The sequence below is a fragment of the Primulina eburnea genome, chromosome 17, assembly GCF_022965805.1.
Source record: "Primulina eburnea isolate SZY01 chromosome 17, ASM2296580v1, whole genome shotgun sequence".
Taxonomy (NCBI): Eukaryota; Viridiplantae; Streptophyta; class Magnoliopsida; order Lamiales; family Gesneriaceae; genus Primulina; species Primulina eburnea.
Window position 1 is genome coordinate 6,476,729 of NC_133117.1, and position 20,963 is coordinate 6,497,691.

General features: G+C 37.0%; 3 protein-coding genes across 3 annotated transcripts; 1 reads left to right on the plus strand and 2 right to left on the minus strand.

The window, feature by feature from the left end:
• Positions 1-14,943: 14,943 nt before the first annotated feature.
• Positions 14,944-16,581, minus strand: LOC140818539 (anthocyanidin 3-O-glucosyltransferase 2-like). The gene has a single exon (XM_073178530.1). It carries the CDS (start codon positions 16,545-16,547, stop codon positions 15,108-15,110), a length of 1,440 nt encoding a protein of 479 aa, XP_073034631.1. The 5' UTR covers positions 16,548-16,581; the 3' UTR covers positions 14,944-15,107.
• Positions 16,582-17,096: 515 nt separating this feature from the next.
• Positions 17,097-18,541, minus strand: LOC140818517 (glutathione S-transferase T3-like). The gene is made up of 2 exons (XM_073178503.1): positions 18,086-18,541; positions 17,097-18,000 (listed from the first exon to the last, which is right to left on the minus strand). The coding sequence occupies exons 1-2, from the start codon at positions 18,380-18,382 to the stop codon at positions 17,302-17,304; spliced, it is 996 nt and encodes a 331-aa protein (XP_073034604.1). The 5' UTR covers positions 18,383-18,541; the 3' UTR covers positions 17,097-17,301.
• Positions 18,542-19,076: 535 nt separating this feature from the next.
• Positions 19,077-20,474, plus strand: LOC140817805 (uncharacterized). The gene has a single exon (XM_073177594.1). The coding sequence runs from the start codon at positions 19,077-19,079 to the stop codon at positions 20,424-20,426; it is 1,350 nt and encodes a 449-aa protein (XP_073033695.1). The 3' UTR covers positions 20,427-20,474.
• The last annotated feature ends 489 nt before the right edge of the window (positions 20,475-20,963 follow it).

Sequence of the window (20,963 nt, forward strand, 5' to 3'; positions counted from 1 at the left end):
CTACAAGAAGAAGACCAAGAAGTGGCACGACAACCATATCTTACACAAGAATTTCGAGCCCGGACAACAAGCACTGTTGTTCAATTCACGCCTCAAACTATTTCCTATTAAGCTAAAATCATGATGGTCAGGGCATTTTACAATAGAATCAGTCCGACCATATGGAGCCATTGAGCTAAATTGCAATGACGGAAGAACGTTTAAAGTAAATGGACAACAAATCAAGCATTATTATGAGACTGAAGTAAGGCATGTTGACAACATTCCTTTGGGCGTATTAACTTGATTTCGACTGGTGGCAGTCGGGATGACGACGTTAAACCAAGCGCTTGTTGGGAGGCAACCCAACCAGTATCTTTTATAGCTTTCGTTTTCTTTATTTGCTTTTATTTTATTTTGTTATATATTAAATGATGTGACTGTTTGTCACATTAATTTCTGTAATTCAACGAATAGTATTTTGAAACATGGACCCACATAATCCATGAATTCTATACATACGTTTTTTACCACACGTACACATGTTTTCAATTCAAATTTTCCTGGACTACACGTGTCCAATAATTTGAACAGTCACTTACATTAGTACTATACCGGCTACAATTCAGTTTTTCTTCTTACACGCACATTCAAGCATTCAGAGAAAATTTCTACTCAAAGCATATTATTTTTTCGCATATTTCACTCAATCAAATGGCGAATAAAATCCTAGCTCACGTCATGAACGCTATGGAAATCAGTTTTGAATCAGTTATGACAGTAGCAGATGAAGCTGTGAAGAACATCGTCATCAAACTGGAAGAAGCCGGATTGAAACAATTTCTAGCATTATCTTCCCAAGAAATCTATGTCAAAGAGGTTCAAGAACTCTATGCCAGCGGCTATGTCACTACAACTGGCACTATCGCAGCTACTATAAATGGCCAGTTGCTGATCATTGAAGAGGACTTCTTCTGCAACCTTTTTGAACTGCCTACTGATGGGCTTGTTAACCTTTCTGAAGTCAAGACATCTGATGTTGAAGAGATGCAAACCTTACTCCTTGCGGATGGTCGGAAAATCAAAGTTTTCGATCCAAAGAAGGAACTGAAGCCAGAGGTGCAACTACTGGCAGATATAGTAGCAAAGGGGCTTTTGACAAAGACTGGATCCTTTGCTGCACTCACTCTTGAGAAGTTTCAAGCCATGACTGCTGTTATGGCAGGACGGAAACTGCACGGGAAGAACTTGATTTTCAACATTCTGAGGAATTTTTTCCAATCGTCCAAGTAGTCAAAGGGCTTTGCGGTGCAACTCAGCCATGTGCTGAAAGTAAAAGGGAAGGTAATTGATGGTTCTGAAAAGTTATCAAAGATAAAATATTCAATGCTAAGAATGTCCAGCCACCTAAGAAGAAACCGGACATGTCACCTGAGCAGTTCTTGAATGTCAAGCAGGAGATTGGGACGTAGAAGGCCCCCAAATCAGTTCAGAAAATGAAGACCCTCCAGAAGAAGACAATCGAGCGCAAGCTGATTGTCAGTGAAACTGGCTCAAAAAAGACTTCATCTCCCAAGGTCGTCAAGAAGCCATGAACCTTGAAGACAAAGGCTGCTGCTGCAGTTGGGATCATTCCAACTGAAAGATGGATGCATTCAGGAGCTCAACAGCCTATCAAGGCTATTCCACTGAAACCTATTCCAACTGAACCCTCAACTGTGGATCAGTTGCCTCTATCCACCATTCTACCGTCACCGAATCTGGTAACAAGAAGAAGCTTGCTGGAGTCAAGGCTCCATTGATCACTATTTCTGGATACACTGCCCTATCTACTGCCAGACCTAAGGGAATAGTGAAAGAGAAAAGATTGATGCAAATACATCAGGGTTAAGCATTCATCATGCCTTGACTGACTCTAAAGGCAAAGGAAAATTGCAAGAAGAGCTCAGGCCAATCAATGCCATCCAAACTCACATTGATTTTATTTGAGAAGAGATCAATTAATTTGCAGTGAACAAGCTCGAAGCCTACAATGAATGGGTGAAGTTCAGAACTGAAGTTTTTTCTAAACAGCTTCTGAAGAATTCTAACTGAAGAAGTTTATTGATCTGGAGACTGTCATTCTAAGGGAAGTCAAGGCTTCTACAATTGTTCAAGCTCTGGAGAGAAAGAATTAAATTTTCAATCAACTGAGAGCTAAGAAGGTACAAAATATAGTTGCTGAATTGCGAATGCATTTTGATCCTACAAGTCCAACTGCATTCAATGATACAATTGTGAATAATCAACTGGACTCGGATCTTTTCGCATTACAGTTAGAGATAAAAAAACTGGGAAATGGATCAAGAACTGATCATTCCAGCGGCTTCCCAAGATTTATCAACTGAAGAAGACCCAGCTGAACAGTCAGTTCAATAGCCACCCAAAGACTCAGCCACTGAAACTACTCAACAGGAAACTGAACCTTCCAGAATAGTTGCTCAACCTACTCCCTCTTAAACTGCTAATCCAACGCCTTATTCTGAAGCTGAATTATCACTGGACAATCTTGATGAGGTCATCAAATCAGTAACCTCTGACATTCAGCTAAAAACATCGAAATCAATTGAATATTTTGTTTTATCTGAGGAACCAGCAGACCAGCCAACTGTTACTGAAGAACAAGCTGATCCTATTATTGTTGATAATCCAGCTGATCAAGCTGTTAGTTTTAAAGAACGGGCCGAGAAGGCCATTTGTGAAGAAACTGAAGAGCCAGTTCAGTCACCAATTGTAACTGAACAAGAAGTTTTGAAACAAGGTGAAGAGGCTCAGCTGCACTCAGTCTCAACTGAAGAAGTGCCAACTGAAGAGCCATTTCATCAACCAACTGAAGAACCAGTTATTCAATCAACTGAAGAACCTTCTACTACTTCTTTTCTTCCAACTGTCTCTTCTCCTCCCAGGGAACTTACAACTGAAAATATTTCAGAAATATTGGCGCATGAAACAGAATTAACTGACGGTGCGATGATTGTATTTACTCAATAGGAAAGGGAACAAATTCTATAATCTTCCGAAGCCGTGTCTCTTAGGATTTCAGACACTGATGCCCTATTTGAAGAACTTCAAACTGTTCAGTCCAACCTCATCAGTATGATGCAAGCTATTTCTGCAATTCAATCAACTCAGCTTGCACACACTTTGAAGCTCAACTCGAACAATTAGTTTACCTCGAACAGACTGAATCAACTCAACCAGAGTGTGACTTATCTATATCTCCAGATGGAAGAAATCAAGAAAGATAGCATGTCTACTGAATCCCACTTCCAAACTCAAGCATTAGTCGGCAAGACGCTTTGACTTTCTGTAGAACACAGTCACTAAAAAGATTGATATGCTGTAGAACATTGTGATGAAGGATGTATCAGATATTGCAGCAGATGTCCGAATATTATCAAAAAAAGTGGATGTGCTTGACCAAAAAGGGGAAATAAGAGAAACAGAAGAAGACAAAGGTAACAAAGAGAAGAAGATATGAAGATCAACTGACTTAAATTAATTGTTGAATATTTTTTATTCTTTATTCTTTGTACGAATCTGTACATAGATTAGTTCCTGATTTTCATTCTTTGTACGAATCTGTACATTAGAAGAATTATTTTATCGACAATGAATTCTAAGATTATTTTAAGTTCAGTTGATCAGTTCATACTTTACAAGTTTTGTCAAACACCAGAAATTGGGAAATTGTTGGAAACTTAATTTCGGTGGTTTGACAAACTATGTGTTTAAATTTATTGGACTAACTGATCAAGAACAGACAGTTGCCTAACTAAAGATTAATGCACAGTTTATCGAAGGCAATTGAAACCAGCTGAACTGAACTTACGAAGACAACTGACTGATCAGTTGGAAACTGATCAGTTGGTATATTCAGTTGAGAGCTTATCAGCGTTTACTTATCAGCTGATCATTCAGCTAAACACGTCATCAGTTGATGACATTCAACCAACAACAGTTCAAAGCAGACTACAACTCGTAGTGAAACGCCGTATTTCAGGCTTACAGTGTACAAATGTCAGAAGAATATTGACGTGGCAATCAACGATATAATGATTCAAATATATTTAATGTTATCATTGAAGAGAAGCCTATAAATAGGTGAGAAGAGCAGTTGAGGAACAACACTCTCAATCTCATCGATCTATCTATTCTCAAGCTTGTTGTTACCCTGCTGAATTTATAGCTCTCACTCAAGAATCAAAAGCTCACACTCAATACCGAGCGTCATCCGTAGTTATTTTTCTACGCTCGAGGTTACCGTTTCTTCTACTTGTCATTGTTTGGGTTAATTTTAGCAATCGAGCAAATTTTGGGTACGATTTTGTTCTATATTTGTTGAAAGTGTGGGATAAAATTGTAATATCATGCCTAGAAAGATTTCAAAATACGTGGCTTCCTCTTCTCGTTCCTATGATGCCAACAAATTGTGGAACGAGAAAGCCTTCAAAGTTTATGAGAGCACTTTGTCTAGGCCCATTATTAAAGAAAGAGGGCTAGATCTCACCACCCATAACTGTGTCATAATCTAAGAAATTGAGTAAAGGGGGTGGTTGGAGATAGCCAAGTCACCGCCAAATGCAGTTATATCGATAGTCCGCGAGTTTATGCCAATTTTAGAATCAAACATGAGGACTACAGGGTCTTGGTGCGAGGGAAATTGGTCTCTTTTGCCTCGGAAACCATAAATTCAATCTATAATCTGCCAAGCTTTGATAACGATGAGTATGAACAATTTATTACTGGCACTGTAGATTATGGTGTCATTATCAGAGAATTGTGCATCGAAGGTGCAGAGTGGCGATTGAATCAAGTCTCTCCGGTTACTCTAAAAAAAATCTGAATTTCTCCGTAACCCAAGACGTTGGGCCTCGTTCATCATATCGAGAATCATGACATCCTCACATCAAAAAAAAATTACAAAAGATTAAGTGGCATTGATTTACGCCATCATGACGGAGAAGACATTGGATCTTTGGAAGATAATTAATGGTTCAATTATGCGTTCTGGTGAGGGACTAATGACCATCAGCCTCCCTTGTCCACATACTATCACTACATTTTGTCTTCATGCTGGTGTGCCATTGGCCGCAGATGAACAAGTTTTAAAAGCCAAGGGACTAATCACTGTTGTTACTAGCCACATCTGGCGCCGAGCACGAGAGTTAGAACGACAAGAAGCTTACAACCAGCGGGACAGAGAACGCCAAGAACCACCACCACCACCATCGATCCCTCGAGCCAGTCTGAGAGACAGGGTGTTCCAAATGGAACATGATATGCAGACCCAGCGCCAAGGGTTGGCCGAGCACCGACACACTACTAATGCTTTCATGTCATATATGATGGACTTCACGTCGGTGCTAGCTTAGTTTTTTCCACCTATTGGGCCCGATGATGCTCCTTTTCCACCACCACCAGCTTGGCTACCACAGTACCCACCACCAGACAGACCCCCACCACAGCCCATGGAAGAGGACGCTGAAGATGCCGCGGATGACGACTGGGGCAACGAGTTCTGACACTCGTGCGAGAAGTATGTGTTGTCACGCGCTTTTGAGTTATACATTGAAGACAATGCATACTGTAAGTTTGGGGCGTGTGAATTTGAATCTGCTTGCTTTTCTTGTTAGAAGTAGTATTTGATTATTAGAGTTAAGTTATTGCTTCCTGCAGTAGTTAATTCGTTCTTATTTTCGTAAGGAGTTTATATGGGTTTTTTTTAAAATAATTTATTGCATGCTAGAATTGTTAGAAAGAGTCATGGATACGTCATTGTGTGGCCGATGATGAAAATGAAATCATTATTTTAATGAATATATGTATTCATTATAAATTGGGAGTCACAAATATTTTTGCACGGTCATGTTTGTTGATACTATCGATGCTTAGAGACAATTTACGTACCTGTGGAGCTAAATAGACAATAGAGATCTGAATTTTAGTAATTCTCACATGACATTAACTGACACCTTTGCAAACACAGAAATGACCTACGCAATCTTTCTCAATGTCTTTGGGCCTGTTTTCATTGCTTATTATCGATTGTTATCCCATTGAGCCTCGAGTTGATTGATATGCTTAAATTTTTTGTGCACCTATTTCATATATCATTCTAGTCAAATAATGCATGTGATGGGTTTGTATGAGATAATTAATGGATTAAAAGGTAATCTAGAACTTGCTTGAACACTTTTGGAGGCGAAATACGGATAATATGAGACATAAGAATGATTTAGGCAATCTTTTGAACTGTTTAAGCCTTTGAGCCTACCTAATAAACATGAAATATCCCTAGTGTCCAATTTTGAGCCTGCTAAAATCAAGTGGTGTGTGTCAATGACATACAATTAGCCCCCACTTGTATCTGTTCTACATCCCACAACAACTACATAATCTTATATACTTATTGTCCTACCTAATTTTGAGAGAAAAAATATCATTGGTGTTGTAATGATTCAAATACTCCTTGAAAAAAAAACTTAAATGTGCAAAAAGAGTCGAAAAAAAGAAAAAGAAAAAGTTAAACAATCAAAGAAATGAATAAAAAAGTGGTGAAAAAGAAAATTATGGGAAATTGAGGGTATGATTGGGAAGAAAACAATAAAATGATGGTGAATGAAATGAGAGTGAAAATGAGGAAAATTCGATTATTTCTCTCAAATTTTGATTTTCATACCTTTTATTGTAGCCATGAGCCATAGGCTAACGTTACAAGCCTAAAAGACCTATTAACCTTGTCAAATATATCCAATATACTAGTGGAGAAAAGTTGTTCAAGTCCAGCCTATGGATGCATGAGAAACTTGTTAACAAGTATGAACTTTAATCAATTGCATGTGAGCATCTCATTGTGTGAAATCAATTTTTGGTATACGTGTGTTGAATATTTTACGAGCCAAATAATCATCAATAAAGTCCTTTGGGATCTGTGTAAGTGAATTTGTACATTGATGAAGTGTGGTTTGAACTGAACTGAAGATCTCTTGAGTTTATAAGGATAGTGAGTGTTGTAAATCTATTTGAGCATCTGACTGGGTAAATGAGAATTGACATATCACACACGCACGTGACTCTTGAGTAATCGCGAATTACATGAGAATAGATGAGTCGGAGGCCAATATCACTTTTTGCATATCCATGACTATAGTCGTTAGTGTTAACTCTTCTTTGAAGCGTATTTTCATTGTTATTTTGCTCGAAACTAGCAAAAGTTCAAGTGTGGAGGGTTTGATAAGGGCAAGAATTGCACTTAATTTATATAATAATCCATATTGAATTATGTTAGTTTCGAACAAAATAATGAATTTTTTGGTTTGTTTTGATTGTCATTACCGGAATGGAGAAAGAGGGTACATGAAGCCAAGTGGACCAAGAAAACAAGAGTCTCGCACAGAAGGGTGCGCGCGGCCGAGCCACATCACGCGTGACCGTGCACGCACAAATATAGCACACCACACAGAACCTCGCCCGCGGCAGCGCGAGATCACACGCAACTGCATGCACAGAAGAATGATAACGAACAGAACCTCGCACGCGGCCGCGCGAGATCATGTGCAACCGCGCGCGCCGTGCGTACAGAATTCAAATTTCGCGAACATAAAATTACATGGAGGCTAGGTCAGGAGATACGACCACTTGGAGAGAAAAAAAGGCACGAGAGAACAAACACACGCACGAAACGGAACGAAGCACAAAGATTGATCATGAAGACGAAGAACGACAAATCCGGGGACAGAGACGTCACTTCTGATTTGTCATCTATTCTTTCGCTTCTTTATTTTATTGTGTTGCGATGTCTAAAACTTTGAACATGTCTTGTTTCTGTTTAGATTTCGTGATGAACTAATTTTCCATTCTAGAGGATGATTTAACTTTGTGGACACGATGATTTGACGTGGTTATTTTTATGATTGAATTCTATTTGGTTTAATTGTGTTTCTTGTTTTTATTCACTGCAATTTACTGGACTTAAATTGTGTATTGCTTTTTAAATTTTACAACTCGGTAGAGAGATTAGGATTATAGATCATTAGAGACACATCGTTGAATGTTTATATCGTTCGGAAGGCGTATAACTTTAGCGAGGCTTAATGAGAACATTGTTTGCATTTATCAATGAAACCTAGATTTTTATTAGGAATGCTTGAATCGAAGTTTGATCGATACAATTTATTCGTCACTTGGGAATAAAATAATTAAGTGTTCTTGGCCATTAAATAATTGGAATTCATGAATATAAATACAACCGGGAATAATTATCGTGGAAACTTAGTGAAATCAGTCCTCTAGATATTTTCTCTCGTTGATATCTCTTCATTCGGTGATTAGATTAATTATTTGTTTGCAATTTTTTTTAGAAAAATCAAACTTTTATTGATTTTTCTAAATAAAGTTGTGACTATTTTAATTACAAGCACTGATTTATTTTTTCATACACACTCCTCGTGGGAACGATACTTTACTTACATATATTAAAACTTGACAACTGTGCGCTTGCGAGTGGAAAATATGTATTATCCAACCGAGGTTAGATTGCAATTCAATGAGTTTGAAAATTTAAATCAAGCCCTAGATACGTCAGTTGTGGAATACACCTCCCAGTTCAATGCCCTTGGATCATATGCTCCGGCAATCATGATAGATGAAGTCATGAAATTACACCACTTCAAGAAAGGATTGAACAGCTGAATCCAATTGGCTTTAGCATTCTACTGGCCAGCCAATTTTTTAGAAGTAATGGGCGCGGTTATCCTTGCCAAAACTGACATCCGTCAAAGAGAAGGGGAAAACAGAAATAAACGTCCTCTTATCGGCCAATCTTCCCAGGGAGGATAGAAGTTCAAAAATCCCAATCATTCAGGTGGACCTTTCACAGGGCAATTCCCTGCCACGAACTATCAAGGACCCAGGAGATGCCCAAAATGCCATTTCAGAAACATCGGGGAGTGCTGAAGAGCCAACGGCTTGTGCTTCGTATTTAAGAAACTGGGGCACTGAATTTCAGAGTGTCTTAACACCAACAAACGAGTAACATGGCCAACAAAGGAACTAGGCCAAACATAGGAGCGGACTCTAGCAAGCCAAAGGAGAAAAAACGTAATGCCAGGGTTTTTTCCATGACACAGGAAGAGGCAGACGACGCCAATGAAGTCGTATCAGGTACCATCCTAATTCAAAAAGTACCTGCTTATGTGTTATTTGACTGTGGTATGCACTCTTTTATGTCTAAGAGATTTGCTAAGAAGTTAAGACGTAAGCAAGAAAAACTAATCGATCCCTTTCAAATAGCCACACCTTCAAGTAAGTCCATCTAAACTCGTGAAATTCACAGAGATTGTAAAATCAGTATCGGTGATCAAACCTTCGGTGCCAACTTGATAAATTTTATTATTGCCGATTTGCGACATCATTTTATGGGATATAATGGCTAGCAAGAAACAATGCGATAGTAAACTGTAAATGAAAGAGAGTTAGTAAATGAAAGATAGTAAACTGTAAATGAAAGAGGTCGTGTATTATGCTAAATCCAATGAACGAAAGACACTCATTTCCGCTTCCCAAGCCTGAAAATCCATGAAATCCAGAGAAGATATCTACCTAGCGATGCCCAGCGAAGTAAAAGGGGAAGTTGAACTCAAATTGGAAGACATCCCGATAATGCGAGAGTTCTCAAATGTTTTTCCAGAAGAACTCTCTGGGACAGTCCTGGACCTCGAAGTCGAGTTCGAAATCAACCTGATTCTCGGTGTTTTACCAATTTCTAAGGTATCTTATAGAATGACATTAGTCTAACTCAAGGAGATAAAGGAACAACTCCAAAAATTGCTAGATAAAAGGCAAATTCGACCTAGTGTGTCCCTATGGGGAGCTCCAGTTCTCTTCGTAAAGAAGAAAGATGGAAGTATGAGGTAAGGCATCGACTATAGAGAGCTAAAAAAGATCGTAGTCAGGAACATGTACTCGTACAGAGGATATACGACCTGTTTGACCAGCTTAAGGGAGCCGGAATCTTTTCTAATCTGGATCTGAGGACGGGCTACCACCAGTTGAAGGTCAGAGCTGAAGATATCCCTAAAATAGCCTTTCAGACAAGGTATGAGCATTATGAATTCACCGTGATGCATTTTGGTCTGACGAACGCGCCGGCAGAATTCATGGACCCGATGAAAAGAGTTTTCAAGCCATTCCTGGATCGATTCATAGTAGTCTTCATCGACGACATCCTCGTCTATTCCCCCAAGGAGATAAGTCACGGAGAGAACCTCCACCTTGCTCAGCAAACCTTAAGAGAAAATGAGCTCTATGCTAAGTTCAACAAATGTGAATTCAGGCAGAAAATATATTCTATTTAGGACATGTGATCTCAAAAGCAGGAGTGTTAGTGGACCCAAGCAAGGTGGAGGCAATTACAGATTGGTCTAGACCTAAGAACACCACCGACATTAGAAGTTTTCTTGGATTGGCCGCTTAGTACCGGAAGTTTGTGAAAGGATTCTCCTCGATAGACATACCACTAAAAAAATTCACACAGAAAAATTCCAAGTTTAATTGGACTGAAAGTTGTGAGAAGAGTTTCCAGACATTGAAAGAGAAGCTTGCATCCACGCTTGTGTTGATCTTGCCTGCGGAGAATAAGGATTTCACCATCTACAGTGACACATCTAAGAAATGTTTGGTATGCATACTCACGCAAGAAGGGAGGGTGATCGCAATATGCGTCAAGGCAGTTGAAACCGCACGAGCAGAACTACACTACACATGATCTGGAGCTAGCAGAATTTGTCTTTGCCTTAAAAATTTTGAGGCACTACCTCTATGGCGTCAAATATGAAATCTTCACAGACCATCAGAGCATCAAATACGTGTTCACCCAAAAGGAACTAAATATGAGGAAAAGGCAATGGACCGAACTCCTGAAGGATTACGATTTGACCATAATCTACCATCTAGGTAAAGCAAACAAGGTGGTTGACGCGTTAATTCGGAAGAGCACAAGTAAGGTGACCTTCGCTTCCCTCTCGGTTTAGCCATGTCTGCAAGAAACCGTAAAGTTAAATCAAGATCGAGATCCGGTGCTGAACAAAATTAAGGACCAAGTCAGAGAAGGGAATTCTTAAGATCTTCAGATCGACAAAAAAAGAATCATATGGATGAAAGTACGACTGTTCATAACCGACAGCGATAACCTTCGCCATTAGGTAATGATAGAAGCACACAAGTAAAAATTCTCAGTTCATCCAGGCAGTACGAGAATATACAGATACCTCAAGAATAAATTTTTGGAGGACTTTCATGAAAAAGGATGTAGCTGAATTTGTCTCCAAATGTCGAGTATGTCAGCAAGTCAAAGCAGAGCACCAACGACCTAGAGGATTGCTGCAACCTTTGCAAAACCTCGAGTGGACATGAGAGCATATTTCTATGGACTTTGTGGTAGGATTACCAAAGTCAAGGCAAAGTCATGACGGGACATGAGTAATCAAGACTCGGTTTTTGAGACCCAAAATTTTATCCAAAATCGTTTCAAACATTTTTTCTCAAACTTTTGCATAACCTACACATGTTTTTCATACAATATACATCAAATTATTTACTATGACAAGATCGATGCAAAAATAAAAAAATATACATGTCTTTGATCTTCAAAATTCAAGATACGACGATTAACGAAGCGATGCGATGCGGGAAGCGATCCAGGCGACTTGAGACACGATTTTTGCTGCTAAAATAAACGTGTGGTTGCTGAAATAATTTTAAGGGGATGGTGCTGCTGGACAAAGAATTAAGAACTCTACCAATTCTCTCCAAAAAGAAATGAAAGGGTGCAAGAGATGTGTGTGCATAGGCCAAGTATGTGTATGTGTATATGTGCATGTGTGTGTGAGTGGATAAAGTGTGCGTGTTAAAGGGTTAGTGGGAATTAAGGGGTTTAATTAATAATTAACTTGCTAATTAAGGATACTAACTCACTATTAACTTTACTGAAAAATCTCATAATTTAGAATAAAATACTCAAGTGATAAACTTTGAAACTTTAAAATCTTAAAAATCACATAATAATTAAATTAGGCTTTAAAATGTTTAAAACTTCATAAATCATTTAAAATATCAAATTCTTGACATGGAACAAAATACCACATTTTACAAATTGCCAAAATTGTCACTGATCTCTTTTCGCCGATCCAGCATCAAATAATCGCCTGAAACATAAAAATCAAGAAAACATTTTAACGCGCATCACATAAACTTGTAATAATTCAAATTAATGCAATTTTATAAATCATGCGTCGCTAAAATCATTTTAAAATTAAATAAATAAGTAACAATTTAAATGAATGCATAGATTTTACGTGTACTGCTTTCGGGCTCTACTGTCTCACCAATCTTTATCTGTAATATGGTCAACCCTACCGATATTCACAATAAAATGTAATACTCTTAGTATAAAAAGTAATACTTTTCATGGATAACCCAAATAAGAGATACGTCTTACAAAATATGAACCGGCGTCTCATACAAGTTTTTGCATTTACTCTAATGAAAATTAATTATCAAACAATAATTATTTGATTTAAAGGTGCAGTGAAAAAAAGGTTTAAAATGGATCTCAAGGCCTAGAAAAATTTCGACATGACATCCCCGTAAATAGGACATCAGAAAAACTCAAACATCAGTTTATATCAAAATATACTATGAATAGAGTCATTTAAAACAAAAACGAAGTCAAACAACCTATAGCCTCACTGCCAGGACTAAGCAGAAATTAAAACATATCAAGTAGTCACCAGATCATAAGAACCACATAGTCGACTTAGAACATCACAAAACAACTAAATATCACTATAGATACACGAGGCATCTCCCCAGCAAATAAACTACAGCACAAGACTGAAACAAACTTCAAAACATACATATAGACTAACTGGGAGACTCCACTAAACAGAACCAAGCAATTCAACCTCAATCCCGAGCTCCACTGGCGAAACTTTGGCCTGATGCTACAAAAAGACTCAGGATATCTACCATGGTGTCCAATAGCAACCATAGCAGCCCCCCAAGAAACAACTAAGGTTAGGATTCTGGTATGAAACAGTTCAACAATAATAACAATAAACATAAATAATGTATCATCATATAATAAAATGTAATATGCAATACATGAACGACTCAACGATAATCGGGATAACATGAGCCAATAAACAATACGATAACAACTGGAATAATGCTCGTACAACAACACAAGGGAGCTATATAGTCATGCATCTAAACCGCCCTACCCAAGTATGCGAGGTATGCCAGGTTGTGCTGAATAACACCCCTGACTCGGCCTCCATACTGCTGATACAGTACAACATGATGACACAACAGAACGAACTAGATGACACAATCCTAGTGCTCACCTCAAAAGGCTGCATTAACCACGAGATAGTTCAATCATATCTATGGTCTCATGTGTATTAACGTAAATAGGCCTATCAGCCACACTATGATCCCAAGATAAACAATAGTATCAGATAACAATGGATATCAACAACGAGCTAACAAGAACGATAGGGCTTAACATGAATGTCATAACAGTATGCTCTATGCTAAATACCAATAATATGTCACAATAATAAACATATACCACAACGAAGACATTTAACAACTTATAACAGTCAACAAGTCATAGATACTCTTAGTGCAACACAGAATGACAATTGAAACATAATTAATGTTTTACCGTTGAATGTTATTGAGCTGTAACATACCTATACCAAATTGACAACTCTAAAGATCAACTTTACTTCAAAAATCCTCGGCCTAAACAAAACAACAATAAGCCGATCATGAAAACTACATTCTATTCCGATGTCTGATTTGGCACTAAAGAGCATAAAATTCATATATCGCTCTATATTAACTCAAATCAATATCCGCCAATTGGAAATGAAAAGAAAAACCCCAATTATCTAAGTTTTCCAGTTGAATCCATATTCAAATTCGCAATCATTTGAAACCAACATTACATTGAACTCAAGATATCAAATCTGCTCTCTAAAAAAATCCATCCACTGAGCAGTTTCAGTAAAACGAGCACAACTCTCTCCATTCTTGATAGAATCTAATGATTCTGGTACCATTTCAAAGATAACTCGTAGATCTACAACTTTCATTGAACCAAAATTCCAAATTCCAAATGCACAGAGGTCATATTCTCAAATTACTGAAGCGTTTCTGCACAGCTCAATTGCAGAATTCGATTTTGACATATTTTGATAGAAAAATCATATAAAATCATTTTTAAATCGAAATCCCATTTTTTCAGTGGTTATGAATAGGTAACTTAAAGTACTACAAAGTTTGTTTAGGTCATTTCTACAAATTCAAGTTGTAAAAATCACAGCAACAGAAAAATACTCACCCAAATCCGGGAGAATTCGTGCAGAAAATAGAGCACCAGAACAGCAGCTTCGATCTACCCGAATCCTTGCTCAAAATTCGCGACTTATGGCTTAAATCGAAGCTTACGATGTTAGGAAGACAACCCTTCAAGAAATTTAAGTTTCGACTTCGGACGGAGGAGATATATCGATTCTACCGCAGCTACTACACAAGTGACGGGAAGATGTTGGGTTTACGAGAATGATTTGTTTTCTCCCTTCTTTCACTCTTAACATAGGTTGTGTGTGTATGTAAATAATGTAGTTTCCATGTCCCTTTTAATCCGATTTGTATTTATTTTGTTATCGTGTGTTATTTAAACTCTATATGTATTTTATATCGTTAAATTCTCCGATATTCTAAAATACATATTTTCAAACCACTTTCTAAAATTATTTGATATAAATAATTATTTAATTTACAACTCGATAAATATTCTAATTACGTCAAATTAATTACGTCAAATTACCAGATAACTAATTATAAGGCCTTACATCAACACAACTAAAGTAATTTGAGCTCAAATATGATTTAGAAATCAAGAATGCAAAGTGAACCGAAAAAAGCGAACTAATTAGAAGGGAAATTACATAACAATTTTCAACGATTTATTCAATTTTTGATAATTTAAAACCTTTTCAAAGAGAATCAGCAAATTCTCAACCAAAGTGGTTGATTATATCCTCAATGAAGCTAATCTGAGCAGTATAGGAAGATCCACCTTCTTCCACAGCCAATCTGCTTTCCTTCTGCATTTCCCTAACCTTCTCCCTCACTCTACTGCTCCCTTCAACATACATCAGCCGCCGTATCGCCGCCTCGATCTCCTCCGAACCCACAACCTCTGCCTCAGAATCCTTCCTGTAGTCTATCCTGATCGCCTCCGCCATACCTAACTCCTTCACTAGCTGAAACGCATTCAGCTGTTGCTCTGCGTACAATGGGAACGTCGCAACCGGAACCCCACACCATATACTCTCCAACGTCGAATTCCAGCCGCAATGCGACACGAATCCGCCCACTGAGGGATGTGACAGCACCTCCATCTGCGGCGCCCATCCTATCAACTTACCTCTCCCTTTAATCCTCTCCAAGAATCCTTCCGGCAATATATCATCGAAATCTTCGTAATCTGTCGGAAGAGGCCGCCCCATCACTGCCGGCGGTGGCTTCCTTACAGACCACAGGAAACGGTGCCCGCATCTCTCCAATGCAACTGCTATCTCCTTCACTTGTGGCACCTCGAAAGTCCCTCTACTTCCAAAGCACAAGAATAGTACAGACGATTCGGGTTGAAGATCGAGCCATTTCTTGATCTCGTCATCGTCGGGCTGGCTTTTTGAGGTTCCAACTTGATGGGTTAAATTCAGTATAGGTCCAATGGGGTAAAGTTTTGGTGAATTCCCATTTGATAAAGATTGAATAGCATAAGATTCAAGCTCATAAAATGTGTTGATCAAAACACCTTTAACCCTTGCAAATCTTTTGAAACAATCGAACACGCCCTCCGTGAAGGGACCGTCTGTCACCGCTCCAGGAGGCAAGACCTTAGCGGGAACTTTAATGGATAGACAAGGTACAGATAACTCTGCGTCGGATTTGTTGTACTGAGTGAGTTCTTGGTTGTGTTCGAATTTAAGGGATGTTAGATGGCGAAACAGGCCAAAAGAAGAAGCGCTGGAAGTGTAAAAGATGTAAGATGGGAGGCCAAATTCATCAGCAACATCGACGAATCTGGTGCAGAACATGTCCACAACAATTCCTGCGATTCGAGCCGAGGATTGTTGGACGAGCTCGGACAACACCTTTCTTACGTTGGGGATTTGGATATAAATTATATCGAATAATAAAGTGTCTGATGCGGGGGTTTCTATATTCGGGAGATTGATTATGCGTAAAGAGAAGGCGGTGGAGGTGGAGTTGCTGTCTGAAGAGATTTTTTGGGTGTAAGAGTCGACGAATTCATCCTTGGGGTACTTCATGATGAGTAAGGTGATAGAGAGACGATTGTCTCTCCGGAGGAGAATCTTCGCCGCCTCCACGGTGGAGGCGAGGTGGCTCAGCCCCGGCGAGGGGATGATCACTAGTTCGGTTTTCATTTTCTCTGTGTAGAGATCGATGTAAGTGATAAGTCTTAGGCCATCTCCAACCCTGCACCAAAATGGTGTAAAACACCATTTTAGTGCAGGGTTATCTGCTCCAACCGATACCTATTGTTGACGCCAAACTAGTGGAGTGCTACAGTGTTGCACCAAATTTGGTGCAACACTGTAGCAATAGCGTTGGGTTTTTGGTTTTTTTTATTTTTTTTTTGTAATTTTTTTTATTGTCATTTTACTTAAACTTTAAATATTATATAATTAGTTTTATAATCCAATTTAATTATAAAAATGTATTATTTCAAACAATTAATTTTAAAAAAGTGAATTTAAAAAATTTGGATATTTTAATTTAATACATAATTAATAAAGATAATATGATTATGTTAATAAATTATTTGTGATAAATTAGTTGTAGTAAATAAAATAGTATAAAATTTGCCAAGAATATCTTAATTATGTAGTTATAATTAAATTAATTAATATTGAATACAAAGATACAAGTACAAAAAAAATTAAGATTTCAAACACTATTTTTTTGAAAATCAAAGAAAATGATACAAAATTAAATAAACAAACATAAAAAACACTAAATTATTAAAATTGACATTACAATACAACATAAAATAAAATAAGATGACAACACTTCAAATCAAAGATAATGATACAACATAAACGTAAAGAAGATAATAAACAACAAACTATTAAAAATCATACCACAATACAATAAAATAAGGATGACAAGCACTTAAATTTAAAACGGAGGTAAGCTGGATCCAGATCCTCCAATGTCTCCAAAATATTTTCCATAGTCGAGACTATCACGTGCACGTTTCCTTTCTTCCCTCTCACTCAAAATTCTTGACTGTTCGGCCCTAAAATTTTCACGCAAAGATGGATCTTGAATTGAGTTGAGATCGATTACCAAAATTTTGTTTTCTTCTTGAAACCTAGTCAAATCCAACATTTGTCGATTTTGTTCTATTTTTGTTTCATTTTGTTCCAATTTTCGTTCAGTTTGTTGCATACGTTTTATCTGTAATTCTTTGTTATGTTCACGATAAGCATTTCCAGTTTGGATTATTTCCAGAATTTTTTCTTGTCCTAATCGCATTGATTCAATTGTCTGTGACATATATTCATCTTTTTTCTTTTTTAATTTTGCTTTTTTCACTCCAAGTGGCCGCTGTGACGAAGTACCACCAATATTTTCATCACTTAAATTAATCTCAAATGGTGATAATCCAGGGGACGCTGATTTGGGGGAATCCGTTGCTTGTGTGTCCGATTGTTGAGAGTCGAAAAATTCAATACCTCTTTGAATTGTTGACCTTGAATGATTTGACGAAGCTGCAAATTTCTCCATATCTTTCATAATAGACCATACATGATCAAACTTAAAACCTTTCTTGAAATTAGAATCCTGTTTCATTAACTCTTTCGCACGAATTATCTGTATATAAAATTAAAGTTAAGATAAATAATATAAACAACTGATAATAATATAAGTATAGATATTCTATCAAAACAAAACTCACAATATCCATATCTGAAGCACCGCTTGGATGGAGTTGTTCAACTTGTTGGATGCATGCTTTTAATTTACTAATCGCCGCCAATATTAAGCCCATACGAGATTGCACAGATCTTTTGTTACGAACTTCAGTCATGTCGGGTGCTCTGGAACTGTTGTAGCTTTGCTCGACACGACTCCAAAATTGATTTCGAGATTGGTTTATGCCTATGATAGGATCTTGGGAAATGTCAAGATAAACATGACAAAGGTGTATGTCTTCTTGATATGAATAAGAAGCAGTTCGTGCATTCGAAGCCATTGAAACGAAAATATTTTGAGAGACAGGTATAATATTTATTATATAGAGTATGATAATGGATATAGGATAAAGATCCTACGGTTCCGTTTAAATGAAATCTAATCCGACGGAGTATAAATCGGATAAGATTTTGTAGATATAGGATAATGATCATATGGTTCCAACTCAAAGAAATCTAATCCAACGGTGAATAAATCGAATCGGATTTTTTGGATATAGGATAAGGATCCTATTATTATTATTATTATTATTATTATTATTATAAATACATATTTGTCCATTTGTGTGTATTGTATATAATATCCTATAGTAAAGAAACAAATTTTCATGTTTTTTTAATTTGTGTGTATTCTCGTGTATTGTTATTATTATTACTATTATCATGTATTGTATATAAACAAATTATTATTATTATTACTATTATCATGTATTGTATATAATATCCTATAATGTCCATTTGTGTGTATTCTCGTGAAGTCAAGATAAAGATTTTGAAAATCCAACCATTTTGGATATATGATAAAGATCCTATGGTTCGGTTTAAATGAAATCTAATCCGACGGTGTATAAATCGGTTCAGAATTTTTGGATAAATGATAAAGATAATGTGAATAGATTTGGTTTTGTTATATAATATGAATCATATGAAGTTATCCAACTCGTACTTCAAAATTTCCAACTATCAACAAACATCATGAATTATCAAAATTTTCATTTTTTCAATTCAGCATCATCTAGCTCATCTGATGAATTTGATTCACATGTTCAAGATCAATTTGAGTCCATCAACGAAACAGAAAATTTATTGGGGAGTCTAGCAACCAATAACACAATTTTAGCGGCTTCATATGCTGAGCAACATGAAGTTGAAGTCAAACATGGAGGGTCGATTCCCGGTCATATCGTAATTCCGCGTGATCGAGAATTGGCGGATCGTAATCTTTTCAACGATTATTTTGCTGATAATCCAAGATACAATGAAGCAATGTTTCGAAGACGTTTTCGAATGTCACGAGGCCTTTTTTTTCGTATTGTTGAGGCTGTAAAGAATCATGATCGTTATTTCATACAACGAGTAGATGGTCTTGGTCGGCTGGGACTCTCTACTAATCAAAAAATTACTGCTGCAATGCGGATGTTGGCATACGGTACACCAGCGGATGCTGCTGATGAATATATTAAGATAGGAGAATCAACTACAATTCAATGCCTTCAACGTTTTTGTCGGGATATTGTAGAGGTGTTTGCAGAGCGATACCTAAGGTCACCTACCTCCATTGATATTGATAGACTACTGCATATTGGTGAAAAACGTGGATTTCCTGGAATGTTGGGAAGCTTGGACTGTATGCATTGGAGATGGAAAAATTGCCCAACAGCATGGGCAGGACAATACGCGGGTCGTAGTGGTTCTCCGACCATTATTTTGGAAGCGGTTGCTGATTATGATCTTTGGATATGGCATGCATTTTTTGGTATGCCAGGATCTAACAATGACATCAACGTTCTTGAGGCATCAAATCTTTTTTCAAATCTTGCGCAAGGTATCGCTCCTCCAGCAAATTACTTTATTGGTGGAAAAGAGTATCATCAAGGATATTACTTAGCCGATGGTATATATCCTAAATGGTCAACTCTTGTGCAAACAATTCATGATCCACGCGGTCCCAAAAAAAAATATTTTGCAATGAAACAAGAGTCATGTAGGAAAGATGTCGAACGCGCATTTGGAGTACTTCAATCACGATTTGCAATTGTAGCATCTCCAGCACGTGCTTGGCAGAAAAAACACTTGCAAGATATAATGACTGCATGCATTATAATGCACAATATGATTATCGAAGATGAGCGTGACTTGGATACACCAATCGAAGATGCGTTGGAAGCACCAACTCCAAATGTGGAAATGATTACGGATCAAAATATAAGATTTCAAGAATTTCTTGCTCGGTATAAAAACATAAGGGACAGAGAGGCTCACTTCGCACTACGAGATGCACTAATCGACCATTTATGGGATTTATATAGTAATTCCGTTAATTAAATGTTGGATATTTGTGTGTCATTTCTATTTTATATGGATCATTTGAATATTGGTTGTATGTTAGTAATTTATGTTCAAAATATTTACTTGTGTGATTGTAATTTTTTTGAATGATTAGTTAATTACATTTAATCAAGTAATAAGTTTAAGTATTGAAAATGAATATTAAATATTAAAAAATTTTAACGTAATTATAAATAAATATTTAATTAATATTTTAATTCAGTAATATATATAATGAATTTTAATATAGAAATGATTTTAGATACTAGTGATATTTTAATTGTTGTGTTTATAAATATTTTGTGAAGTAAATTATTTTTTGTTAATAAAATAATAGAGAATATTCCGAGAATATTCTTTTTAATGTAGAGTTTAGAGTTGATGGGTTGGAGATGAATTTTATATTTGGTGTAAGAATTACACTATTTTAAAGTTAGTGTGACACTAACATAGCGTAATGGGTTGGAGATGGCCTTAGGACTCTGCTCTCATTTTATATTATTAATAGACTTATAATTGATTAATTAATTCTAC